The sequence below is a fragment of the Perognathus longimembris genome, chromosome 2, assembly GCF_023159225.1.
Source record: "Perognathus longimembris pacificus isolate PPM17 chromosome 2, ASM2315922v1, whole genome shotgun sequence".
Taxonomy (NCBI): domain Eukaryota; kingdom Metazoa; phylum Chordata; class Mammalia; order Rodentia; family Heteromyidae; genus Perognathus; species Perognathus longimembris.
Genome location: NC_063162.1, coordinates 13845746 through 13871707, shown reverse-complemented (window position 1 = coordinate 13871707; position 25962 = coordinate 13845746). Strand labels below are relative to the sequence as shown.

The window sequence follows — 25962 nt, the reverse complement described above, 5'->3', positions numbered from 1 at the left end:
ACACACCTGGTTTCATTACTGAAGACCCAGCTGAAAGATCCCAGTGGGTAAGCGCAAGGGGAGGGTGACATGGAACAAAGCAGACAAGAACAAAAACAAGCAGCACAGAGAACATAAGAGAGACCCAAGCATCCTCCCGTCCTATAGTGTGCTGGTTATTTTTGAGATAGGCTTGTTTCCTTGTTTCCTGCCTGGGGAAGGTCCTGGACCATGATCCACCTATTTTAGGATACCTGTAGCTATTGGGATGACAGGTGCATAATATGGCACCTAAGCTCCCTTCCATAAGAATGGAATCTCGTTGACTTTCCTACCAGGGCTAACCTGGAACCAGGACTCTTCCATTTCAGCCTCCTGAGTAGCTAGGGTCATGGCACCTGGCCTGGAGCCCACAACTTGATGAAAAGTTTCAGTAAGATTGAGTGTAAGTTTTGGCGATTTGTAAGCAAGGTGACATGTACTTAATAGTAGTGTGTAATCTGTTTGAAAATAACAGAGGATTTAAAAATCTTCTTACCACAATCTGTCAGTCCTAAGGCTTGAATTCGGGGCCTACGTGCTGTCCCTGAGCTTCTTTTGCTCAAGGCTACCCCTCTACCACTTGAGCCACAGGGCCACTTCTAGCTTTTCTGTTTATGTGGTACTGAGGAATTGAACCCAGGGTTTCATTCATGCTAGGCAAGCACTCTACCACTAAGCCACATTCCCAGCCGAGAGAGAGTGAGAGCGAGAGTGAGAGTCTTATCTCCTATAAACTCCTTGGAAAAAGTTGGAAGTGGTGCTGTGGCTCAAATGGTAGAGCCACAAACAATCTCAGGGACAGAGCTCAGGCCTTGAGTTCAAGCTCCAGGACCAGCACAAAAAAAAGTAAGGCAAAGGAAGGAAGGAAGGAAGGAAGGGAGGGAGGAAGGGAGGGAGGGAGGGAGAGAGGAGGGAGGGAGGGAGGGAGGGAGGGAGGGAGGGAGGGAGGGAGGGAGGGAGGAGGAAGGAAGGAAGGAAGGAAGGAAGGAAGGAAGGAAGGAAGGAAGGAAGGAAGGAAGGAAGGAAGGAAGGAAGGAAGGATGTCACAGGGGCCAGGAACTAGGCTGATCCAATAGCCATATTTGCTGAACTATCCAGAACTGGGATTAGAATATTGATAGAATAGATTTTATATGTGGCAGGATTTATCTCTAGCTTACCACCAAAACCAAAACCAAAGCCCTGAAGAAACATGAAGTCCGATTTTTCTGGTCCCATTCTCTACCTTGGCAGTGGAGCCTGAGGTCTATGGCAAGCAGCCAGGTGTGGGTTGGGTTAGCTACACCTTCTGTTCTCAGGGCCCTGCTAGGGACTGGCATACCATAGCTCTCATACGTTTGTTGAATAACAGAAAAGCTTATGGATGCCCCCGCCTGGTTTCTGGGCCCCTGGGGATGGCTTTGTTACCCCTGGGGCAGGAGAGGTGTGGACTTGAAGCTTCAGGCTGACCGCAGCACCGTGGGAGCTGCGGCTGCGCAGTTGGGCCCCTCCGGCCTTGCTCCCAAGGGCGCGCTCACACGCGCCAGCCGCTCCATCCCACTCTCCCCACTGAGTGAGCCAGGTAGTTTCTCTTTGTTCCAAAGGACCTGGGGGAGACTTGGAAAACTGGAACAAACACAGGTCGAATGACTCGCGCGTCCAGAGGAGCCAGCCAGCCAGTCAGGGACCTCCAACTTGTGGTGACTTTGCACTGGGGGGCCCTGGCTGCACCCGGCTAAAGGTATCCAGGCTCTGGAAGCATAAACCCTAATTAGAGGGAAGAGGAAAATGGGCAGAGTCTGCAGTGGGATGGGAAGGATTTCCAGGAAGGACCTGGAGAAAGAAACACAAAGGTTAATAACCAGGTTTGCTGGGGGATTAAAACTCCAAGGCACCTTTGGCCAAAGTCTGAAGAATCACAAATCTCTGTTGAGAAGCACCAGAGATGTAACCAGGGAGAAGAGAGTGAATGGTGTGTGTGTCTGTGTGTGTGTGTGTGTGTGTGAGAGAGAGAGAGAGAGAGAGAGAGAGAGTTTCCTCTGGCCATCAAGTGAGGTGTGTACACCTTTTTCAAAGTCTATGTTTTACTTAAAATGCATTAAACAAAACTAGAGAGACTAGCACAAAGAGAGAACTCCAGAGATCCAGAGAGTCTTTCTGGCCTCTGAAGAGAACTTTTGTGTGAGGAGAAACTAGGAAAAGAACTACCCAGAAGGTTCTGGAACCCACAGTTGCTGGAGCTCACAGGGCAGAGGGGAAATGTCAAGAACCCTTGGCTCTCTTACTGGAATCTTAGGTCCTTCCTACTTTTCACTCTACCTAATATCAGATTCTCCGGAGACAGACCTTAGGGAAGGAAGTAGAGCTAGTCAAGGCCAGCCCTGAGGACAATAGAAGAGACGTATCCATCTTAGATCTTTACAGGAAGGGGTTCTCTGGAGGCATGAAGGGCTATAATAGGACATATAAGGGTACCAGTAAGAGAATAGGCAAACCAGGAGCTGGTTGCTCACACCTCTAGTCCTAGCTACTCAGGAGGCTGGGATCTGAGGATCCTAGTTTGTAGCCAGCCTGGACAGCAAAGACCATGAGACTCATATCTGCAATTAACCCCTAAACAGCTGGAAATGGAGCTATGGCTCAAAGTGGTAGCTTGGTAGCCTTGAGTGAAAAAGCTCAGGAACAGTATCTAGGCCCTGAATTCAAGCCCCAGAATGGGCACACACACCACACATACAAAATACATGAAGGTATATTCCACTAATGTTTGCAACCAGTAATAAAGAAGCTGGGTGTGCTGGTGTTCATCTGTAATCCTGGCATGTGCAAAGCTAAGGCAGGAGAATCTTGGACTTATGTCTAGAATAAATATTAAAACTATCCCTGGGCACTAGTGGTTCCTGCCTATAACACTGCCTACTCAGGAGACTGAGATCTGAGAATCATAGTTCAAAGCCAGCCCAGACAGGAAAATCTGTAAGACTCTTATCTTCACACACACACACACACACACACACACACACACACACACACACGCCAGAAGTGGAGCTGTGGCTGAAGTGGTAGAGCACTACCCTTGAGCAAAAGCAGCTCAGGAACAGCACCAAGGCCTTGAGCTCAAGCCCTAGGACACAGACACACACACACTCGACTCGATAGAAGCTGGGCGCTGGTGGCTCATGCCTCTAATCTAGGTACTCAGGAGGCTGAGATCAGAGGATCTTAGTTTGAAAACAGCCCAGGCAAAAAAGTCATGGTGAGACTCATAGCTCCAATTAACCACCAGAAAACCAGAAGTGGCTCTGTGAGTTGAAGTGGTAGAACAGTAACCTTGAATGAAAAAGCCCAGGCCTCAAATTCAAGCCCCATGACTGGCAAAAAAAAAAAAAAAAAAAAAGTACATGAATCAGATCAAAATGAACTACAATTTCCTATTTCCTAGAAAATCTACAATTAAAAAAGATTAAAGTGAGTCATGGTAGTGATGCCTGTAATCCTGTCACTTGGGAGTTTGAAGCAAGAGGTTCTCAGATTGAGGTTAGCCTGGGCTACCTAACCAACCAAACGAAAAAGAACAGCAACAGAAAAAAGCAAATTAAAAAAAAAATCACATGCCTGTAATCCTAGCTACTCAGGAGGCTGAGATTTGAGGATTGAGGTTCAAAACCAGCCCAGACAGGAAAGTCTGTGACACTCTTATTTCCAATTAACCACCAGAAAGTGGAGCTATGGGTCAAAGTGGTAGAGCACCAGCCTTGAGCAAAAGAGCTCTGGGACCGGCACCCAGGTCCTGAGTTCAAGCCTCATGATGGACCAAAAAAAAAATTGTACTGAGTGAAAAAGTCAGGTTTGATAGAGTATATACTACAGAATTCGATTTCTATAAAGGTCTAGAGAATGCAAACTAGTTTGCAGTGACAGAGGTCAGCTCAGTAACTTTCTGGGGACTGAGGTCTAAGTAGAAGTAAGAGGAGGCAGGCTGGGAATATGGCCTAGTGGTAGAGTGCTTGCCTCATATACATGAAGCCCTGGGTTCGATTCCCCAGCACCACATATATAGAAAAAGCCAGAAGAGGCTCTGTGGCTCAAGTGGTAGAGTGCTAGCCTTGAGCAAAAAGAAGCCAGGGACAGTGCTCAGGCCCTGAGTTCAAGCCCCAAGACTGGCAAAAAAAATAAAAGAAGTAGGGGAAGGGATTGCCAAATAGTGCCAGGGGACTGTGGAGGATAAGACAATAGGTGTGTTCTCTCTCTCTCTCTCTCTCTCTCTCTCTCTCTCTCTCTCTGATCTAGCAACTTATAACTTATTTATTGAGCTGGGGTTTGGCCTTGAACTCACAGTCCTCCCACCTCATCCACTATCTTTGGGTATGGTGAGGATTTCATAAGCGTGCACTTAGATCAAAATCTCTCCAGTTGTGCATTTTTTTGTATCAGTAAAGTCAGGCTGCTATAACAAAATACCACAGACCAGGTGGCTTAAATATCAGATTCTTTCCCTCTGGGGGTTCTAGAGGCTGGAAATCCAAGAGCAAGGTTCTAGCACAGTTGGGTCAAGGAGGCCTCTCTCCTTGACTTGAAGGGAGCCACTTCTTGCTCTGTCCTCTGTGTGTGCAGCCCTGAAGGCCGGGGCTCACCTGCATGACCTGATCGACCTTCTTTACCACCTTCCTGGCCATATCTCCAAATGGAAACATTGGGGATTATGACCTCAACTTTTAAATATATAGTAGTTTATAGTATATGGGCATACCTCAAATAAAGGTGCCAAAAAGAAAAAGTAATCTAAAATACAGGCTATCAGCGGGCCCCGATTCTACAGAAATGGAACTAACAAGGATTTTTAGAAACCAAAATTGTAGCTGGGTCTGGTAGTCCATGTCTGTAATGCCAGCTGTTGGGAGGCTGAGGCAGGACTTTGGGTTTGAGGTTAGCTCGAGCTCCAAAGTGGAGACTCTATCACACACACATATATACACACACACCACAAAACGAACTCATGAGCTGAGCCCCATTGATAGAGCACTTGTACTATGTGTGCAAGGCCCTGGGTTCCATCTTTAGCATTGCAAAACTACTACAGAAAACAACCACCACCAAAAATGTGATAGAATTACCAACAGGTTTATTAAGACAAGTATGGTCGTTTAGAATTAATGAATATGAATGATACTTTGAGGTAGCTGTCGCCATCATAAGGTGACATGAAAATACCTGTGATCTCTAGCACTGTTAAAGTCACAGTGATTGCTGAGGGCCACATTGGTTTTTTTTTTTTTTTGGCCAGTCCTGGGGCTTGGACTCAGGGCCTGAGCACTGTCCCTGGCTTCTTTTTGCTCAAGGCTAGCACTCTGCCACTTGAGCCACAGCGCCACTTCTGGCCATTTTCTGTATATGTGGTGCTGGGGAATCGAACCCAGGGCCTCATGTATATGAGGCAGGCACTCTTGCCACTAGGCCATATCCCCAGCCCAGAGCCACATTGTTTTAAAAATTTGTTTGTCAGTTGTGGGGTTGAACTCAGGGCCTGGGCACTGTCTCTGAGCTTTCTTTGCTCAAGGCTAGTGCTCTACCACTTTGAGCCACAGCTCCACTTCCAGTTTTTAAATGGTTAATTGGAGATAAGAGTCTCTGGACTTTCCTGCCCCGGGCTGGCTTCAAACCATGATCCTCAGATGGCAGCCTCCTGAGTAGCTAGGACTACAGGTGTGAGCCACCAGTGCCTGGTTAATTCTTTTCTTTCTTTCTTTCTTTTTTTTTTTTTTTTTTTTGTCTGAGTCACAGGTTAGGCAATCTTAGACAATCTTTTGAATCAATTTATGAATCCAAGTTCAGAATGCACAACCACTTCTCATTGGCTTTCCCTTTTTCCTACAGTGAGGTGAGTGGAAAGGAAGGATTCTTTTTCAAAAGAGGGGGGGGGGGCTGGGAACAAGTGCTAGGGCTACTCAGGAGGATGAAGGGGGGTTCACACAGCGCACTTGGCTGGATCTCCAGGGCAGACCTCATGCCCCCCTGCAGATGTCAGAGAGGACACATTTCCTTAATCAAGGCCGCACCTGCTGGCTCCGGGGACAGCTGGCTCACTCTACAGGTGGCAGTTTCCTCTTGTAGAAATGAAACCGTGCAGATTTAAGGACAGCCTGGAGTCGCTGGAGCCCTTGGGGTCTCCTGCTGCACCCGGACTTCTCTTGTGGAAGCTTGAGTGGCCTGCCTGAGCCCAAAGGAGCTGCTTCCTTGGCACAGGGACCTGCAACTCAGGAGCCAGATTTCAGCGTCTCCCTTTGAACCTTCAATCAGAGCTGCCCGGAGGGAGGAACGTTCTTGATCTCCCTGCCCAGAATCCGAGGACAGGCATCTGTCTCAGCCTTCCAAAGCTACTAGGAAGCAGGCCTTGCTTCTCTAGAGAAGCTAAGGAGACACCGTGGGTGTTGCTTGGTGCCTGATTCGGACCATGGTAGATCTCAGGGAGTATAAGATAGATGCTGGACAGCAGGTGTGTGTGTGTGTGTGTGTGTGTGTGTGTGTGTGTGTGTGTGCATAAATGAATAACTGTTAGACAAGTTCAAGTTTCAAAACTCAGCCAAGGTGAAGAGGCGTCTCTCCTTCTTTCTTGGATTGCATAGAGCTATCTCAAGCTGCTGCAGGCAAAACCAAACGTTCTGTGGGATTGGAGAGCTGGCCATCAGGTTGAGAATGCCCACAAAGGTGGGATGTGAAGCAGGGTTAGGTTTGGACCTGGATGTGATCCCCACTTGAACCTACTCCTCCCAGCCCCTCACTTCTGTGGCAGGCCTGCTGCACCCTGGGAGTCTCATGACTTTATTCAGGGTGCGGTTAGGATAATGCTGCCCTAATAGCTGCCCTAATAGCCAGGGAGGTGGATCATGCCTACAGTTCTAGCTACTCAGGAGGCTGAGATCTGAGAATAGTGGTTAGAAGCCAGCCCCTAAAGGAAAGTCTTGAGACTCTTATCTCCAAATAAGCATTTAGAAAAAAGCAGGAAGTGGAGCTGTGACTCAAATGGTAGAGTCCTAGCCTTGAGCAAAAAAGTTCAGGGACAGCACCCAGACGCGCCCACCCCCCAAAAGACAAGAAGTATATGTAATTCAAAAAAACAAGTCTAGGGAATCTATAGGTGGGAGATAAAATACAAATTATTCTAGAAGGTAACACAGGAGATTGTCTTTATAGTAAGGAAGATTTTTCAACGTACACACTCACAAAAGCAAAAACCATAAAGATTGCTAAAATTAAAGTTCTCTGTTCACCAAAATGTGCACCCTTGAGGGAGAGAAAAGCAAGCCACATACACAGAGAAAGTATTTGCCTATGAAGGCCTTTTATGTAGAATATGTAAACGATTCTTATGGGTCTTTTTTTTTTGGCCCAGTCCTGGGGCTTGAACTCAGGGCCTGGGCACTGTTCCCGAGCCTCTCTATATTCGAGGCTAGTGCTCTACCACTTGAGCCACAATGCCACTTCCGACTTTTTCTGAGTAGTTTATTGGAGATAAGTGGCTCATAGACTTTCCTGCCTGGCCTGGCTTTGAACTGTAATCCTCAGATCTCAGCCTCCTGAGTAGCTAGGATGATAGGTATGAGACACCAGTGCTTAGCTAAAGGATTCTTATGAATCAATAGTTTATTCCAGGGTTTGAACTCAGGGCCTTGTGCACTACAGTCATGCTTCCAGCCTGGCTTTTTGCTGGTTATTTTGGAGATATAGTTTGGAGCCCATACTGGCTTTGAACCTTGAGCCTCCAGATCTCAGCTCTTTGAGTAGCTAGGATATGCTCGGCAACCCCTTTTATAAAGTGGGCAAAAACCATTCAGGGTTCTGTTTGTTAAATGTGGTAATGTCATTCATTCTCAGAGACTATTATTTGTAAGGCACATGAGGCTAGCTTCTGTTGGTGCTTTAAGTGTAGTGCGTGGGTATGTCCATTTGTAAATGTTCACCCAAGTGAGTGTTTAAATTTAGTTCTTTACAACATGAATGTTATACTTCAACAAGATGTAGCACAAGACCTTGAGTTCAAAACCCCAGTACCACCCCTGCCAAAAAAATTAGAGTAAATAAAGTCAGGTGCCTTAGTCTTAACTGAGTTAAATAGAATATTTCCAGTGTCAGTTTTTCCATCTGTCCAATGGAAATCATTTTAATAAGAATTTTAGTGGGGGGCTGGGAATATGGCCTAGCAGTAGAGTGCTTGCCTCCCATACATGAAGCCTTGTGTTCGATTCCTCAGCACCACATATATAGAAAAAGCCAGAAGTGGCTCTGTGGCTCAAGTGGTAGAGTGCTAGCCTTGAGCAAAAGGACGCCAGGGACAGTGCTCAGGCCCCAAGTTCAAGCCCCAGTCCTGAATGAAAGAGCGTGCTCAGGGTAACTTACCCAGACTGGCAAAAAAATAAAAATAAAAAGATGAATTAGGCCAGGCACTGGTGGCTCACACCTGTAATCCCAGTAACTCAAGAAGAGGCTGAGATCTGAGGATCTTGGTTCTAAGCCACCCCAGCCAGAAGAATCCATGAGACCCCTTATGTCCAAGAAATCAGAAAAAAAGCCAAGCGTGGAGGTATAATTCAAGTGGTAGAGCACCAGCCTTGAGTGAAAAAGCCAATAAGCATGAGGCCCTGAGTTCAAGCCCTCGTCCTGAATGAAAGAGCTTGCTCAGGGTAATTTACCCAGACAGGGAAGGACATTAACAGGTTCAAATCCATTGTTCCACTTTGTGGCTCATCCCCCACACCACACTCTGTGGCTTTGCTGGGAAAGCACTCTTAAATTTTACAAGACTCAGTATACCTAAGGGTTGATGAGGACTATCTATTGATGAGGAATTTGTTTGTGTTTGTTTTTTATGTTTTGTGACAGGGCTTCACGATGTAGCCCAGGTTGGTCTAGAACTTATGATCCTCTTGCCTCAGCCTCCCAAATGCTGGGATGATAGTTATGTGCTACCATACCCAGTGTAAAGCAGGGAATTTTAGTAAAAAAAATGTGAGATCTAAGACAGCCTAAACCTAGCATCACATTCTCCTTGAGGTCCAGTACACCCTCCTGTAAAAGTGGAAGAGTCAGAAGAGCCCTCCTTTGCAGAGGACCATTGGGCCCACAGCTCCAAGTAGCAATAGTCTAGAAGAGGCTTCGGTGACCTGGAATTCCTCTCTTCCCTTTTGACCTAGCCTCCTCCTTTCCTTCCCCTTAGCCCACGGCAAATCACTTCTCCTGGGAGTCACCTTTGTTGCCTAGCTTTGAAAGCCTGGCCAGGAGTGGGAGAGTAGCAGGCCTTCCTTCCCCTAAGCTGTGCTCTTGCTTAATTAGTGTTTGCAAAGGGCTGCACATTATTAAATTACTAGACAATCCAGAGGAAGCCTTGGGGGCTTTGGAAATCAGCAAGCTACCCTAACTGGGTGGGTGGGACCTGACTGGAGTCTCACACCCGGGTGGGTGGAGACACCCTTCTTGGCCCGCCCACCTTCTGACTGACAGCTTCTCTAAGGAATCCTTCTTAAAGAGCCCTTGTCCCAATTGTCCAGCTTGCTTTGAAAGCACACTAGGACTTTCCTTTCCCTTTTTGTTTAAAGCAGCTGCTGTTGAGAAAAGTAAATAGGAGGGAGAGAGTAATGCAGCCAGGAACCAGGGTGACAGAAGCCTCCCAGGCCCCAGAGCTGTGCAAGACCTGCCATCCCATCCCCACTCCAGAAAGGGGGGGGGCGGGTAGGAAAGGGAAACTGGGAAACTTCCCTACAGAAAGCCAGTAGCTATTAATTCAAGGCTATTAAAACTACCTGTTATTTCACTGACTCATAACTAACATTCAAGCATAGACATTACATTCCCATTTTATAGATGAAGAGGAGCAGAATGATTTATGGGTGGCCCAAGGTCAAACATCCATACAAGGTGAAGGCTAGATTCAGATTTGAAGCCTTCAATGAAGTCAAGATACCTCTTGTGTGGGCAATGTTATAAACACACACACACACACACACACACACACACACACACACACACACACACCACCCCCAACAACAACAACAACAACAAAAGGAAACGCAAACAATTCTCCTAGCCCTCTTTGCTTGGGTTGGGGAGGAAGGATAGTGCCCCCTATTCCAAGTAGCAAAGAAACGCATTGAGCTGATCACATTTCTCCCACAGAAGGGATTTCATATAAGGGAGACTTCACAAAGGGTCCTCCCTCTCGCTTCTAGGGACATTTTTTTAAAAATTATCACAACCAAAGGGGATACAGCCACTGACTACTACTGAGTACAAACAGGGGTGTAGCTCAGTTTCCCACAAGGCACAGGACAAGCCCTGACACAGAGTCCTTTAGTCCCACTGGTGGGGAGCAAGAGACGCTGATTTGGGGAGGGCTATGAGGCCCAGGTAAACTGGGCAGAGTGGTTGTCGGGAGAGGGGGAGTCCCAGTAGTCCCAGAATAAGGGCAGGTGGGGGGAGGGGAGAAGAGCTTTGAAGACAATGTGAGCCACTTCATAACACAGCCTTTAAAGGGAGTTGCTTTAAAGAGATCTATTTATATTTTTCCAGGATCTTCTTTATAACCCCAGGATGTCACAGAAAAATCATGAAGGTGATTTTGCCCAGAATCCAGTTGCCAAAAAGCCCTGGATTTCTAGAAAACTTGAGTTAAAAACAACAACAACAACAACAACAGAAAGGAACACACCAAGGTCTGCTTTTAGCTGGGTGGCTCACACCAGTAATCCTAGTTATTGAGGAGGCTGAGATCTGAAGGTCATGATTCAAAGCCAGCCTGGGCAGACAAATGCTTGAGACTCTTGATCTCCAATTGTCGGTCTTAAGGCTTGAACTCAGGGCCTGAGCACAGTCCTAGAGCTTTTTCATTTAAGGCTAGCCCTCTGCCACTTTGAGTCACAGTTACACTTCTGGTTTTCTGGTGGTTAACTGGCGATAAGAGTCTCAGGGACTTTCTCGCTAGGGCTGGCTTCAAAATAGGAACCTCAGATCTCAGCCTCCTGAGTAGCTAGGATTACAGGTGAGCCACCAGGGCCTGGCTACTTATTTTTATATCTATTCGGTGCTGGGGATGGAGCCCAGAACTGGAACTGAGCTATGCTCTCAGCCAATATGTGGGCTTTGACATTTAAATCTGAGAGTAAATCTTACATAAAGTGGTTTAAAATTGCCTATTAGGTGCACATTAACGATAGCTACCTTAAACTACCCATGGCTGGTGTATATATGAGAGAGGAGGAAGAAACTGAAAGAATTCATTTCTTAAAATAGAAAGTATATTACTTCCATTCTGATAATGCAAATAACCTATGCTCTGTTGTTAAAAAGAAAAGATAACAGAATACTATGAAAATGAAAGTAAAAAACACCATAAATTCTTTCATCTAGGGACATTTGAGAACATGCCCTTCCTTTTTTATTTATTTTTGCCAGTCCTGGGGCTTGAACACAGGACCTGGGTGCTGTTCCTGAGCTTTTTTTTTGTTTGTCTCAAGGCTGGCACTCTGCCACTTGAGCCACATTCTCCAGTTCTGGCTTTTTTGGTAGCTAATTGGAGATAAAATTGTCAGACTCGGGGCTGGGACTATGGCCTAGTGGTAAAGTGCTCACCTGGTGTACATGAAGCCCTAGGTTCGATTCCTTAGTACCACATATATAGAAAACGGCCAGAAGTGGCGCTGTGGCTCAAGTGGTAAGAGTGCTAGCCTTGAGCAAAAAGAAGTCAGGGACAGTGCTCAGGCCCTGAGTCCAAGGCCCAGGACTGGCAAAAAAAAAAAGTGTCAGACTTTGCTGCACCAGCTGGCTTCAAATCATGATTCTCAGATCTCAGCCTCCTGAATAGCTAGGACTAACACGCATAAGCCACTGGTGCCTAGCTTCTTTCTAAATATTTTTAATGAAAAATTACATTTTTATGAACCCAGCAGGACATGTTGTTTTATCACCAGCAATAACATGATGTGACTAGCTGTGAGATAGGTTGCAAAGATGTTCATTGTATAAAGAGGTGTGGGAGTAGGACCATGAGGGTCTTTCAAAGAGAAAAAGCTGAAAAACATAATATCAGATCCTTCAAGAAAGACCCCAGTTGATTCTAGATAGGCTAATCTATGGCCTTTGCCCTAGAAAGCAGAGGTGGGCATCTAGGCCTGGTAGGAAGATCTCAGAGACATAAGCCCTCAACATCGAAGGCCTGCAATGAGAGAGGAGAGGGGAATAATGGTCTCTAGCCAAGGGGGCTTCTGGAGGCTCTTGTCCCCCCACAGGGCTTGGGTGTCTGCCAGGCAGAGGACCTAGCTTCATTGCAGTATGCATCCCTGCGGGGGCCAGGGATAAAGAAGCAGCCTCTAGCCAGTCAGTATGCCCAGGTAGGAGGTAGAGACCACAGGAGGGCACCTGTTTTTTGAGGTCATTGGAACCTCTCACTCTCAGCATCTTGGAGCTTTTAAGAAATAATGATTAATGCTTTCTTGCCTGCTCTAGGTATTTACAGTGTGCCCTCGGGCTACCAAGCAGTTTGCTCAGGACACAATCAAGTGGGTGCTACAGGCTGATGTCTATACAGAGGTCCAAACTCACTCTGCATCTACAACCCATGACTTCAACTTCCTCGTCTCCATTCAAAGGAGTGTTTCATTAGGAAACCCACCCCACGCATAGCCTGGGAATTGACAGACACCATTGGAATTGAGCAAGGGAGGAGGAAAGTTGTTTTGTTTTGTTTTGCCAGTCCTGGGGCTTGAACTCAAGGTCTGAGCACAAGGTCTGAGCACTGTCCTTGGCTTCTTTTTGCTCAAGGCTAGCACTCTACCACTTGAACCACAGTGCCACTTACGGCTTTTTCTATCTGTGTGGTGCTGAGGAATCGAACCCAGGGCTTCATGTATACAAGGTGAGCACTTAACCACTAGGCCATATTCCCAGCAGCAGCAGCGGGAGAAAAGTTGTTGATTCTAATGCAGTCATGTCAAATGATTTAATCAGTAGAGATTTTGTCCTTCCTCCAGACACACCAGGGCAGAGGCTGGGGCAGATTTCTGGGGAGGCCAGGCCTCTATCCTCGGATCCATCACCTTCTCCATCCCATAATCTTCGTGGCTAGAAGCAGGTGTTAGCTCGCACCTAGATAAATTACAAAGGGAACAATTGCATTGTCTTCTCCTGAAATTTCACCTGCTCTGCCCCTTGAACCGCCTTGTGAGATTGCGCAGTGCTGGCTGGCATCCCTTTGGCCTCAGTCAAAGTGCCCACATTTTTGTGGAAGGTGTTTTGGTATCCATTTTCAAACATGGCATTAGGTTTGAGTGGGCAGAGATGTTCAGTGATACAGGTGGGGTTATTGAAGCTCTCTCTCTCTTTTTTTTTTTAAGTGCCAAGAAAAGAAAACCTCAGGCATTTTATTGTGTTAAAAACACAACCAATTATTAATTCTAAAGACTTCTGCAAGATCAACCCAGATGAAACTTTTTCTACCTTTCCCCTGCCCCCTTCTCAGAAACATTTAGACCTACCCTATGGCAATAACTATGGAGAACTCTTGGCCCTGTAGATCAGGGTATCACAAATAATTCAGGGGGAAAAAAAAAGCAGCACTGTTCCTGTAGCCCCGCATTAGGGTAAGTATATCTTAAGAAAGTTCTTATGCAGACTTGGCTTCAGGCAATAAAACGTCATAGATGTATAACTGTAGCAAGCGAAATTTCTAGGGAACAAATTAGACTGCAACACATTTTTCTGGAAATCGTAAGAAAAGCATTGCACACCATACAACCCCCCCCTTTAAAAAAAGGCAAGTTATTATGCAGTAAGTGTTTCATTTATTGGCCTCCTTCCCTTAGTATGAGGGTTAAAAGTCATCTTGTCAATAAGCAAAGCATGTTTACAGAGGACTGATGTCTTTTGGAACGCTGTTCCTGTCACAGATGCCTGCAATGGTAGTGATCCACCTCTGAGAGAGGTAGTGAAGGTCTGCACATGGACACACAGCTCTCCGTTAACCCTGGCATCAGCAGGCAGTATTGTCACTTGATTACTGGGACCCATCGTGAGTGGAAGCAAGGTGATCTAGCCAGACACTTCAGGCAAACGTCAGAAGACAAGATTGTTCCTTGGGGTTTCTAGGGGACCGTTGAGCTTTTCTTTCTCAGTCCCTAGATGGCATGTTTCCAGAGGAGAAAGCAGGCTTGGAAACTGAGTCCTTTTGCCTACCCCTTCCTCCTGCTAAAACTGAAAACTATTAGCTAATGTCTAATGTAGTCCTACATTGACTAAGGGACAAGTTTTCTGAAGGTCCAAATGAGGAACCCTTACCCATGCAGAACACAAAGGAAACAGAAAAATCTCACATGGAATCAGGAGTATGGCTTCTCAACATTTCCCCATTTTATAGCTTCCTTGTGTTTTCAGATTCTTTTTTTTTTTTGGCTTGCCTTGGTCAAGCACACTCCCTGTATAGATAAATCCAACACAGTGGCTAACAGACCATCCATCTTGGAGCCAGGTCTTTAAAGGAAAATCACACGGGAACAGAAGTATACGCACACACACACACACACACACACACACACACACACACACACACCATCATCAAGGGTCATTTAGTAGAGTCTTACCTAGTGACTGGGGGAGTTACACATATGGTTGTCAGCATGTGGTTGGTTCCCTCCTTTTGGTATAAAGTCTGAGCAGAGTGGCCTATTTCTGCAATCCCCATCAAGGACCTCCCCATATTTTAGTGTGTGCCTAACATAGCTACAAGTTCCCCTCTAGGGACCACCTAGTATCATTGAGGTGTCTTACATAAACTGTAACTTCTTTTTTTTTTTTTTTTTTTTTAACCAGTCCTGGGGCTTGAACTCAGGCCCTGAGCACTCTCCCTGGCTTCTTTTTGCTCAAGGCTACTACTTGAGCCACAGCACCACTTCCGACTTTTTCTGTGTATGTGGTGCTGAGGAGTCGAACCCAGGGCTTCATGCATGCTAGGCAAGCACTCTACCACTAGGCCACATTCTCCACCTATTATGTTTCAAGGGAAAATGTTGATGACCAGTGTCAACACAGGTCCACAGGGAAAGCAGGAAGGAAAGAAAGGCGGAGAGAAGAAGTAAAGAAGTGAGAGAACAGTGGGAGGGGTGGAGGAGGAGAGGCTAAGGGACATCTTCTTACAGGTCAGATACTGGGCAAGCCCCTGGGAAGGGTTCCAAAAGATGAGGAACCAGCTCCTTCCACATCTATCCATTCTTTGTATGCAGTGCACAGATCATGGCGGCCAAATCCCTTGCAAGGCTCAGGCCAGCTGTCAGAACTAGCCCGCTGTCTTCCCCTTGTGTTTAGAGCCTCTGCCAATGGGCAGCACTCAATCCTATAAACTAAGAGCCATCAGTGCCTAGAGAGAAGTTTCTCAACATTTGGATGCAAACCAACTGTTGTTTAAGATTTTCCACCAAATCTATAAATTACATGTCCACATTGTGGACCAACTTGACTTTTCCTTTAAATATTATATTACTTTACTTCTTGCCAATTTCAGTTTCAATCCTGCCCATGTGGGCAACACTCTGAGCCCTTGTGAGAGCAGGGGTTACTGACCCTCTGAGATCTTGCTGATCTCCCCAAGTATTTTATATAGTACTAAGCAATGAAATGAAACAAGGCATATGTGCTATCACAGAATAACTTCTAACTGCTTAGTTAAATCAGAGATGCAAGGTGTGTGTGTGTGTGTGTGTGTGTGTGTGTGTGTGTGTGTGTAGAATTAAAGGTTCCCTTTGAGAAAAACAAGGATATGCTAAGGTAAATGGGGTTTCTAGCTGTGGGAAAGAATTCCGTAGTATTTACATATGATAAAATATAAGCCAAGTCAGGTGCTGGTGGTTCACATCTATAGTCCTAGCTACTCAGGAGGCTCAGGTCTGAGGATCATGGTTCAAAGCCAACCTGGACAGGAAAGTCTGTGAGACTCTCATCTCCAATTAACCAGCAAGAAAGCCAGAAGTGGAGATGTGGCAGAATGCCAGCTTTGAGTGAAAACGCCAAGCAAGCGTGCAAGGTCCTGAGTTCAAGTCTGTCCCAGGAATAGCACTCGCATGTGTGCATGAGCACGTGCATACACACACACATGCACACACACACACATACATCAGGCCAGACATTAATAAAAATACTGATAGTATTTGAAAATTCAATTCAGCATATTTAGGAGCTTTTATTATACAGGTAGTATGTAAAGGACCTAATTATCCAACTTCAGGTCAGGTTAGATTAAAAAACAAAACCACAAACAAATCCAGTATTATAGGACAAAAAAATGCCATAAAATTGAGTTACTATAAATGTGTTCCAGTTTATGTAAAAACAACCACCACCACCACCACCACCAAAAAACAACCCTGAATAGGTCTTAGGAAAGTCCACGGGCACTTAAGAGCACAGGTACTAGTGACAATTAACAAGTGTGTAGAGCTACCATCATTTGTCTAAATGTGGAAATCTAAAGCGAATCAAGTGAAAAAGACCTAAAAAAAAAAGAAAGCTATTAAATCCATTTGTACATGGACTTAGCAGTGAAGCATTCCATTCTTCGTGTTTTTACTTGGTATCTTGAAATAATCCCCTTTCTGTCTCGTTCTCCCTCTCAGACATTGCACCTGCCTTATTTATTTATGGAGTTTGAAGGTTAGTCCTACCTGCTGAGATTAATTAGCCCTGTGCTTTGTGTTCTATGCAATTCTGTCTGACTAAATGTACACATTTGTTTTACTTCTTTTCAGGCTCCTACTTACTCTACTTCTAATTTTCTGACAAATATTTAAGTTGGGAATGTAACAGTGATTTCTCCTTTGCCTTCCTAATCCACTGTTTTTTTTTTTTTTTTTTTTTTTTGGTGCCAGTTCTGGGGCTCGAACTCAAGACCTGGGCATTGCACCCTAACCTTTTCTGCTCAAGGTTGGCGCTTTACCATTTGAGCCATCACTGTATTTCTGGGTTTTTGTTGGTTAATTGGAGAGAAGAGTCTCACAGGCTTTCCTTGGGCTGGCTCTGAACTATGATCTTCAGATCTCAGCCTCCTGAGTATCTAGAATTACAGATGGAAGCCGCAGGTGCCCGGCTTCTCCCAAACTATTCTTATCTTACCTGCATCTTGCTCTGTCCTGTGCAAATGTAGTTTAATTTTTTTGTTTTGTTTCCAGTGCTGAGGAATTCATTGGCCTTGTCAGTCTCGGTATCCTTATTTTTAGTAATCTCCTTTTGACAACCTTAGCCTATGAAACAGTTTTGCTGTACCCCAAACGGTCTAAATATTACATGGTAAATCTGCTTTTCTTTCGGAAAGCTAGGTGCTGATGGACCAGCTCAAAAAAAACGAGAGAGGCTTTTTAGGAGAGGGTGGGATAATTTACAGTATGGACTCCAAACCAAGGTGGCTCCTTCCTAATAGGCAATTTGCTAATTACTATTGATTAATTTTTTCTGGTTGTTTTTGTCCTCTTTTCAAGTTGTAGTTTCCAGTCTCTTTCTCATTGGCTATTTACAAGAAAACGAATGTTCTCACTCCATCACTTAGGAACACTGTGTTTTCCAAGCTGGGCTTTTGTCCTTTTAACATAATTTGTTTCCCCATTTTTGCAGCCAATCAGTCTGCTCCCCTAGGGTGCGTTAAGGACCCACAAATACCTGCCTCCAAGTTTTCCCCAGCTCCTCCCTGAGGTCTTCCAGCTTGGTTTGGTTAGCCATCTCCCGCTAGGGTCATCTCCCTCTTGATTATTTGGTCCGGGTGAGTCTTAGGGGGTGGGTGGGTGGGATTGCATTTCAGACCCCCTGGGAGAGAAGACTTCAGCCCCAAACATCTCCGGGCTGGGCCAACTTTCAGTTTTATTTTCCCTGGCGCTGTGAACGCCCAAACTTTTCACCTCCAAAGTCAGAGAGGACTTTGAATCCTAGATCACTTCCTACCACCTCCAACGTCAGTTTAAACACACACACACACACACACACACACACACACACGGAAGAAGCACGCATTATTCTTCCTTCAGGATATTTCCAATGGCCCTGACAACCCCAGTGTTTGTTTATTTCGGATAAGAAAGTCATCCTGGCGTTTTCATGCTAGTGGGACTCTGCGTGGAATGACACGACTCACCCTCACAGGACGCGGAGGGGAGGGGAGCCGGGGAGGGAGGACGGTCCCTTCCCCGCGGAGGGCCGGGAGCTTGGCGCGGGCTCTCCCGCGCAGGGGGCACCGGTCCCCGTGAACTCCCCTGGTGCCATGTCCCACCTCGCGGGGGGGTGGCCGATCCCGCGGCAGGACGAGCCACTCGGCATCCCCACCCCTCTGGCCGGAGAGACTCACGTCTACTATTTCCAAAGTGCACTTTTCCTGGGGCCTCTCCCCATCCCCGCCCGCCCCCCGCCCCCCCCCCCCGAGTGGGCTTCCCTTCCGCCTCGCAGGGCTCGGATTCCCGATTCGGTCGCCACCCCTTTCCCCTCCACTCCCACTCCGCATTGTCTTTCGGAAACCGCCCCCCCCCGTCCCCCCCCCCCGCACCGCCCCTCCCGGAGCGAGTCCCCGCACTCGGGGCCCGGCTCCCGGCGCGCGCGCTACGCGCAGGCCGCGCCCCCCGCCCCGCCGGCCTCCCTCCCTCCCTCCCTCCCTCCCCACCCCCCCGCTCCCGAAAGGATCATTGTTGGCCGCCCCCGCCCCGCCCACCCCGGCTGTTTATTTATGCACACGTCACCGGGGCGGCCCCGCCCCCGGCATCTCATTAAGGCGAGTGTGTTCCTCTCGCCCTGTCAATAATCTCCGCTCCCAGACTACTCCGTTCCTCCGGATTTCGATCCCCCTTTTTCTATCTGTCAATCAGCGCCGCCTTTGAACTGAAAAGCTCTCAGTCTAACTTCAACTCACTCAAATCCGAGCGGCACGAGCTCCTCCTGTATCTTCGGCTTCCCCCCCCCTCTGCTCTTTATATCTGACTTCTTGTTGTTGTTGGTGTTTTTTTTTTTTTCCCTTAACCCCACTTTTTTATTTATTATTTTTTTTTTTTTTTGCACATTGATCGGATCCTTGGGAACGAGAGAAAACAAGAAATCCAAACTCACGCGTGCAGAAGATCTCCCCCCCTTCCCCTCCCCTCCTCCCTCTTTTCCCCTCCCCAGGAGAGAAAGACCCCAAAGCAGGAGGAAAAAAAAAAAGTTCACCTTGGACTCGTCTTTTTCTTGCAATATTTTTTTTTTTTGCGAGGTGGGAAAAAAACCAAAACTTTTTTTTTTGGGGGGGGAGGTGGTTTATTATTATTTTTCTGGCTTTTCTTCTTCCTTCATTTTTCTTCCAAAATTGCTGCTGGTGGGTGACAAAAAAAAATGCCGCAGCTGAACGGCGGTGGAGGAGATGACCTAGGCGCCAACGACGAACTGATCTCCTTCAAAGACGAGGGCGAGCAGGAGGAGAAGAGCTCGGAAAACTCCTCGGCGGAGAGGGATTTAGCCGATGTCAAGTCGTCGCTAGTCAATGAATCAGAAACGAATCAGAACAGCTCCTCCGATTCCGAGGTAGGAAGAGCCCCTCGGGCTGCCGGGGTTTCGATCTCTTCCCCGGGCTGGGCAAACGTGGCTGGAAGGCGAGGAGTCGGGGCTCGGGGGGCGACGGGCGCCGCATGCGGGGCCGGGCGGCCGGAGAGTGCGAGCGGGGCCACGGCTGGAGAATAAAAAACCAAACTTGTAACTCTGTTTTTCTGCTCCCCCCCCCCATTCCGCCGGTTGACTCCTCGTCGTCCCCCCCCTACCCTCCCGCCCTTGTCCCCTCTTCTCGGCGTGGCGTTTGCCCCTCGCCCCTTCGGCCCCTCCGGGAAGGCGGAAAGACGGCCTCCGCCTCGATCCGAAAGTTTCCGAGACAAATCCCGGGAAAGTTTGGAAGAAGGTGAGTAGATTCCCCCGTGCGCCCCCCGGCCGCCCGAGCTGCGTCCCCGGGGCGGCTGCGTGCGCCCCGGGCCTCCCGCGTTCTTCCCCCTCAACCCCCCCTGCCCGGCCCGGTCCGGTCCAGTCCCGGGCCGGCCCGGGCCGGGGGGACCACGCGGGACCCGGGGGCCACCGTGCTAAAAAAAGTTTCTCCTACTCTCTCCCGCTCCGCGCGGCCGCCGCCGTCCCCTCGCCGCCCCGCCATGTTAGCGGCCAAGAGGCAAGATGGAGGGCTCTTTAAGGGGCCACCGTATCCCGGCTACCCCTTCATCATGATCCCCGACCTGACGAGCCCCTACCTCCCCAACGGATCGCTCTCACCCACCGCCCGAACCGTAAGTGCCAGCGCGCGCGGCCCCCGCCCGCTGCCCGCCCGCCTGCCCGGCCCCGCATGCGGCCCCGGCCCCGCGCCCTGCCCCCTCCCCTCCCCTCCCCGCCCCCTCCCTCCCCCCCCCCGCCTCCCCTCCCCCGCTCCCGGCCCAGGCCGCCCGAAAACTCTCCAAACTTTTCTGCCTTTTGTGGACTGGATGTGTTTGCACTTCGCCATGTTCTTGCTTTCAGTTTGCCGCCTCGCGATGTTGGGGAGCCCTTTCTCTCCAAGCCGGGCTGGGCCGGGAGGCTTGGGAGGGGAAGTCTGGAGGACTTATTTATTTATTTAAAAAAAAAAAACCCAAAACAACAAACCTGAACACCACCCCTCCTCACCCCTGGGGCGCTCTGGGCCCCCCCTCCCCCTGCGGTGGTGGTGTTTGTGTCTTCAACTCTGGGAAAGATGACTGTGTGGCTCTTTCTTTTCCCTCCTGCTCCCTCTCCCTCTCTCCTCCCTCTTTCCCTCGCTCTCTCTCTCTCTCTCTCTCTCTTTTGCTTCCCTCTTCTGTGGCGTCTTGGGCTCTCCCCGGTTAACCCCTTGGCTGCCGCCGTCCGGGCTCCCGGAGCGCGGGGCGGCGTGGGGTGCCTTTTCCTGCGGGCGTTGTTGCGCTGCGGAGCCGGCCGGCGAGCGCGCGGAGCTCCGGGCCCGGGGCCGGCGGGCGCCTCGGCGATGCCTTTCTCGGGGCGGTTATTTTATTGAGCTTTCTAGGGGCGATCTCCGGCGCCCGGCCGTTCTTCTTCCTCTCCCCTCCCCGCCCCCACCCCTGGAAGGTCACACTTCCCAGGCGGGGTCCCGTCGCAAACTTGGGAGTTCCGAGCGCCCCTTTCCTTTGGCCACCAGGCCGGGCCGCTTGGGCGCACTCGGCGCGGCCGCGGGACCGCACCGGGGCGGCGGGGCTGCGTGCGGGGTGGGCAGGCCCCCGGTGGTCCAGCTTCTCGATCTGTGACTGAGCGGGGAACGGCCCTCCTCCGGGCGGACTTGCTGCATTTCTAGGGAAATTGGGTGCCGCCGTGCCAGTTTCCGAGAAAGGCCCTCAGTGGGCCCTTAGGGGGGCCAGAGACCAGAAAGTGCTGGCTCAGGGATGCCGGGGGCATCGGAGACCACGGCGTCTGCCTTCCTTTCAAAGGGAGTGGGCGGCTGATCACCGGCCACCCAACTTTGGGGACCCCAGGGCAGGGCAGGGTGCTAGCTCCTAGGGCGCTTCCTGCAGCCTTGCGTCCAGCATGCTGACGCTGGTTCTTGCAGATCGCTTCCCCCCTTCTCGGGCCTCTACGCCCTGCCCTCACCTAGGACCCCCTTTCTCAGCCACTGCCTCTCCAAAGCCTGGATGGATGTACACCTATCTGGACGGGCCAGGCGCGTTTGTGGTGTCCTGCGTCTCCAGCTTGTCATTTTTGCATCTTGTCTGGTTGATGCCCTATTTACACATGCTGCTTCGGGTTTTTCTCTCCTTCCTTTCTTAGCTTTTTCTTTTAGTAACCCTAGGTGGCAATTTGAAATAATACATCCACTGTTCGCAATGGTGGATTCAGGGCTCCTAGCCCAGGGTTTGCCGGCTGGAGTCGATCAGATCTAACAAGTGTTTTAAGCATTAAAATATTAACTATCAGGTTTGACTTGTTTTTTTTTTTTTCTTCTTGGTCCCAGTAAAATGGCAAGGGCATGCTAGACCGGTCATTTTTTTTTTTTTAATGGCTCGTAAAGAGAAATAATTACCCTCCCCCCTCAGCCCCTTGCACCCAGACCCAGGCTTCTGCAAGCCTGGGAAATCCGGTGAAGTGGTTCAGCTCCACCGACTCCTGCAGGGCCCGAGCTTTCCTGCTGCAGCCAGGGGCCCTGCTCTGGGTTGCAGGGGGCGCTGGGTTTGGTTATTTGTTTTGTTTTGTTTTTCTTGCGAGCTTGTGGGCATCTGACAAGGGATTCTGGCTCCAAATCGGAGTGTTCAGTGTACTAAGGAAACCGGGCTAAGCAACATTCCAACGTAATCCTGGGAATTCGTGCTCTCTCCCCTCGGATGGAAACCTCACTACGATTTTAAAATCCACTTAGCCATCCGAAGGTTGAGCTTTGATGGCAGGCTTCTTAGCTTTCTTGGTTCTTTTCAAACTTTAGGTCTCTGACTGCTGGCAGTCTTGCCCTACCATCGCGTAAAACTTGAACAGTTGTGTTGTGCTGTAATTAGGAAGCAGGGAAATTGTTAAAGGCAAATAAATGATTTCCTGGTGAGAAAAGGAAGACTCCCAATGCTCAGTTCCCTTTGTGGGCATTATAGGAATAGCCGGGCGTCTAGTTATTTTAATTGTGGACATAGCGGGTGGCCCTGTGCTGTGACATCAGATCGAGTCTGAGGAGACGTTTCTAAACTCAGTAGGCAGTTTTAGTATTTGCATGTCAAACATCAGTAGACATCTTTGTACACTGCCTCTTCCTCCTTCCTTTCTGTTTCCTGGGCTAGAGGATGCACTCCAGAGTTGAAGTTATTTATTTAGGCTGGCAAGCAGGGCAGCAGGGGGACCCCAGGGCCAGCTTGCAATTCCAGATTTGATTCAGCTTCTGGAGGAATCCTTAAGCAGGATAGCGCCCATTCCAAGCTCCTCTGAAATTCTTCATGCTTTATGGAGGTGGTTTTCGAGGTCAAGGTGCATTGACAAATTAGCGGCATGCTTGCTTCTCTTGTTCTTCCTCCTTGCTGAGTGGTTTTTGTTGTTGTTTTTAAAATTTGCTTCATTTTTCTGTTACTTATGAGCATACCAGTAAAAATAGCTGCATCCTTTATAAACCAAACTCTCTGGAACTCTGATTTCTGCTTCTCTACTTAAGAATGTAAAGAATTAAGGGTTATCATTAAATGGGCTTATGCTGAATAATACATTATCTCAAGAATAATGCTTTAATTGCTGGAGCCAGAAAGCTTGATAGTAATAATTTTCTTTTAACACGACACAGATTTCCACATAACCTTAAGTTAGCCTTTGATACAGTAATAGGAATGGCTTTTAAAAGGACAGATTCAGATTCAAAAAGGTATTAAGGAGAGATCTAGTTAAGTCGATGGGAAGGGTTCACACTGCAAATATTAGAATTGTTACATGGGTATAGGAAAGATAAGAATACTGTTACCTTATTAGAGTTGATAGGAAAGAAAGAGTAGTTTTACATTTCTTTTTCCTCCCCTTTCCTGGGAAACAAGAAATAGAACTGTGATGAGAATTCCAGTTAGGTTTGAAATTTCTTTTTAAGGATTCGATTGGTATTAGAATTCTCGCTTCCTCTTTTATCCAGAGTTATTTGCTTTTCAACTGGGCTGTTTGCTACGAGGCTGCACAGATAAATAAGCAGCATCTTGAATTCATTTTTGAACTTGGAATCCAGCATTTAAAGGAAACCAAGAGGGGCCTATTCACTGGGGTTTTATTTAACCAGGCAACTTCTCTTTCTTGCTTGAAAAACAACATAATCCTTTGTAATACAAAAGATTGAGACCTTGGAGTGTGAAGGGTTAATGTTGCTCCTTCCCTGTTGTCTTTCCACCCCCCACCTTCACCCCTGATTGTTTTGACAACACTTTTCAAAGTGTGACATTCCAAGCCCCTCCATAACAATGTAATATTACTGTAATTACACAGGTCATTACATTTTAAATAGAGAACAATAAAATGCTTATCGCCCTGAAAAAGAACAGGTGTTCTTGCCTTTCTTTGGTATTTATGCTAATTGTTTTTCATCTCCTTCAGAAATATTTATGGTGAACATGGTTAGATTTCAATCTCAATGCAACAGTATTAATTCCATGCTAATCTTTATAGGTTGGGGTTTAATGTCTGCAGTATGGATTATGGGCTCAACATTCACCCAAGAAGTCAGATTTTAATGATTATAAATTTAATATGCTAGCACTTGGCAATTTGTGGAGATTGCCGAAAACCTCCCCTCAGTCCCCCTTCCTCCCCCCCCCCGTCCCCCGCCCAACAAAAAGCCTCCTAGCAGTTGGAGTTGGAAGCCTAAATTGCTTATCTAGAAGTGTGTATGTGTGTGTTTGTTTGTTTGTTTTTAAACTTTTCACTACTTAGAAGCTTTGACTGTTTCCTCCTATCTCTGAGGGGGGACAGATTTTTGAGGAAAACAGTCCCTTCCTAGTTGGGAGATTTCCCACCTTGATTTTTAATTTTACTGATAGGGATTTCTTTTAGAGCCAGTCACTGTTCGAAGTTGAGTTAGCTTTCTGTTTCTTAGCAAGCTGTGAAAAGTTATAGGAGGGTTTCTGGGAGCTTTGCAAATCAAGAATGCTATTCCGTTAGTCATGCAGGATTGCTGCAGTTCTGTACCAATCCCGCCCCCCCCCCCCCAACAAAACTTGCTTTAGGAAACTATCATTTTAATAGTTGTACCAGGGGCTGTGCTTTTCGCGATGACAGTAGATGTCTTTACAGGACCTAAAAGCCTTCTCCCATTCCCACAGGCTACCTGTCTGTGTGCAAAAAGTGCCTAGATTATTTCTCAGTTGAGAAATCCTTCTGTGAGTTCCCTTACCCACCGTGGGTAAGGGAGATGGTTGCTGTGAGGATTTTGGCATTTTGTCAGATGTTTCTCGAAACAGCCCCCTCCCGACCCGAATCACATTAAAAATGCCTAGTGGAGAAAGGACAGCTGCAGATTTTTTTGTGGACCCATGCTTCTCGACCATGACTAAAACTCCTAGGACCTTTCCCCCAGCTGTCTGGAAGTTATGTGGAAGTTGGTTTATTGGCAGTTAAGTATGAGACAACCTGGATTTAGCAAATGCTGTCTCTGACACAGGAAGTACATGACATTATGTTGGGGGGAAGGGACAAGACTACAGGCAGGGGGAAAAAAGAATTGTGGCGTTGCCAAATAAATGAGCACTTTCCAAGGAGGTAGGGTGCACGTTTTTTGAGTGTGTGTAGGGAATGAGATAACATCTTTGACTGTCTTTGTGATACTTTGGAGGTAACATATTTTCAATGTTTTAACAAGGAAAGAGTGAATCAAATTCTCCAGCGTTTTATTATTTTTAAAGTGTGTGTGTGTGAGAGAGAGGGGAGGAGATGCTAGGTGTCTGAGTTTCTTCAGGGGAGTGGATGTTAGCCAACATGTAAGTAAATCTTCAACTTGGACTTCTAATTGAGCCCATTTGTGAAGGAAATGGTTAATTTTACAACCAAAGGCAAACTTGCACCTCGACAGGTCTGCTGAAAGAAACGCACCCCAGTCCTTCCCTGGCAGCTTCACTGGGTCATAAATCCACAGGCTTTATTTACAGTCCATAACACTTATGAATGTTAAGATATTTGACGCCACGTTGGCCTTATAATATTCAAGGTCCGCAGACATTGGCAGTGGCTCAGATTTCTCTCACTAATTATAAGCAACGAGGTGTGGGGGGAGCTTTGCAAAGACTTCCCGCCCTCTCCTCCGACCCCCTCCTCTGTAATGTGAGTTTACTGAGACAGACCTCCCCCCCCTTCCTCCTTTGGCAGCTGACCTGTAGTTTTCCTGGAGGCCATTGTTATACACATTTATAAAGAGAACTTCAGGGATGGAAATGGGGAGAAGGTTATCAATGCCTTTCTGCTTTGGATGTTTGTATCTCCTCCCCCACCTTTCTT

General features: G+C 47.7%; 1 protein-coding gene and 1 long non-coding RNA gene across 32 annotated transcripts in view; one reads left to right on the top strand and one right to left on the bottom strand.

The window, feature by feature from the left end:
• Window positions 1-19282: 19282 nt before the first annotated feature.
• Window positions 19283-20361, bottom strand: LOC125346050. Its single transcript, XR_007209853.1, has 2 exons — window positions 20265-20361; window positions 19283-19705 (listed from the first exon to the last, which is right to left on the bottom strand). It is a non-coding gene; the product is annotated as an uncharacterized LOC125346050 (long non-coding RNA).
• Window positions 19372-25962, top strand: part of Tcf7l2 (transcription factor 7 like 2) — a 201530-nt gene continuing 194939 nt past the window's right edge. For all 31 annotated transcript variants that reach the window (XM_048338235.1, XM_048338230.1, XM_048338233.1 and 28 more), the window contains exons 1-3: window positions 19372-19560; window positions 19861-19927; window positions 20176-20300. In XM_048338235.1, coding sequence (XP_048194192.1) covers window positions 19372-19560; window positions 19861-19927; window positions 20176-20300 — 381 coding nt within the window. The remainder of the gene's footprint in view (window positions 19561-19860; window positions 19928-20175; window positions 20301-25962) is intronic.